Source organism: Trypanosoma grayi (genome assembly GCF_000691245.1).
Source record: "Trypanosoma grayi strain ANR4 Tgr_1899_V1, whole genome shotgun sequence".
Classification (NCBI taxonomy): Eukaryota; Euglenozoa; class Kinetoplastea; order Trypanosomatida; family Trypanosomatidae; genus Trypanosoma; species Trypanosoma grayi.
In genome coordinates this window covers 1-1,741 of record NW_008827517.1, presented here as the reverse complement: position 1 = coordinate 1,741, position 1,741 = coordinate 1, and the positions used below count along the sequence as shown (strand labels likewise).

The 1,741-nt window shown below is 57.3% G+C and overlaps 1 protein-coding gene across 1 annotated transcript; it reads right to left on the bottom strand.

Annotated features, from left to right (window-relative positions):
• Positions 1-458: 458 nt before the first annotated feature.
• Positions 459-1,673, bottom strand: DQ04_18991000 (hypothetical protein; the record flags this gene model as incomplete). Its single annotated transcript, XM_009317775.1, has 1 exon — positions 459-1,673. One exon carries the CDS (start codon positions 1,671-1,673, stop codon positions 459-461), a length of 1,215 nt encoding a protein of 404 aa, XP_009316050.1.
• Positions 1,674-1,741: the final 68 nt, after the last annotated feature.

The window sequence follows — 1,741 nt, the reverse complement described above, 5'->3', positions numbered from 1 at the left end:
GCACAGCACACGGCGCATCACGATCACTCTTCCTGTTACGTTCACTCGAGTAGCTGGGATCCGCAAAGAAGCGCAATGCACACAACAGGCAGCTCACACACACACAGAGCAGCACAGAGAACCCACACGCCCGAAACAAGGAGGGAACAGCGAGGCAGCCGCAGCGCACCACACACGAAGAACAAAAAAGAGAGAAATCGCCCAGCAGAGCAAACATTTAGTGGGCGGCGCACAGCAGCACGCAAAGCAAAGCCCACACCCTCGAGAAAAAGAAACCACACCCCGCGCTCCCACAGCACAAGTGAGTACAGTCGCGGGTGAATTAAACAGCGCCCAGCCCACAACGGGGCAGCAATGGAATGAAATGAAAAACATTAATATGTGCTCAGCCTCCAGGGCCGCACGCAATTAAAAGGATACTACCGCGCTTGCACATGCACACACCCACACACAGCTCATCAGCACACAGCCACAAGGGTCATCGCTCCCACGACCAGCAGCAGCGGTGTACACAGCCGTGCATATGTGCTGCCGTCCGCCTTGCCAGCCCCAGTCCCCAGAGGAGTAGTCACATCGGTTGTTGTTGTTGTTGTTGAGGGAACTGTAGGCGTGACGGAATCGGCAGCGGCAGTGTTTGTGGGCTCCGCCGCATGCACAACATCCTCAGCTGTGGTAGGAAGGGCATCACTGCTCGTTGATTCCGCTGCTGTCTCTGTCGCATCCACAGATTCTGGCTGCACAACGCTTTTGTCTTCCTGCCTGGCACCATCCTCAGTTGGCTTCTTTTCTGCTTTCCGGCTCAGCGCGTCTTCAGCCGCCTTCGCCGCAGCTGCCGCCTTCGCCGCGGCTGTTGTAACTTCGCTCACCACCGTCACAACAACCTCCTCTGTTTTCTTCAGCTTTGTCTCGGCTTCCTTCATTTTTGTCTCTGCAGCCGTGATATTTGTTGCAGCGGAGTCTTCTGAAACCCCCTCTTGTGCCGCAACCAAGACGAAGGCATAGGCATCGCGGGCACTCACCGCTGCTTCCTTGGCGAGTTCCACGGCGCTCGTTGCGGTGTCTATTATGCTCATAGCGCTCCCCGCTGCGTCGGTGAATAATTTCCCCGCCTCCGCCGCCATTGTCTCGGCGTCCCCAAAGCCCGCTCCTTCAGCCTTCGCAGCCACCGCTGCCAACTTCGCTGCTGCAGCGGCAGCCAAGGCGGCCTCGTTGGCCTCTTTCATCTTATCTGTCAGCATCACTAGTTGCCCCTCCGCTCGAAACGAGACAGTCGTAAGATTTTTTATTTTCTCAGCCTCAGGTACCTGTTTTAACAACGAGACAAACCTCGCTCCCGCGGTAGTTTGTGACGGCTCTGTTGCTTTCATTTTTGTTATTGCCGCCTTCACTGCTGTTTTTGCGGCTTCTACATCAACCCCTTCCAAGGCACTCTTTGCGGTCCCCATCGCTTTCACCGCCGTCCTCATCTGTGACTCAAGTGCACTCGCCTCCGCTGCAGCCTCCTTTGCCGCCTCCAGAGAAAGAGCCGCTGCGCTCTTCAATTGCCCCTCACCGCTCTGCGAAAGTGGAGCTCCTGCACCATCACCAACAGCACCAGACGCAACCGCAGCCACGCACACAGACGTGCAGCAGCAGAGCGCGAGGGCCAACACGCACACCACGTGGCGCAGCATCAGCGTCAATGTAGCCTGGGACCACCTGTGTCTGCGGGGGAGAGGAGGAGCACAGCAGGTGGCACACA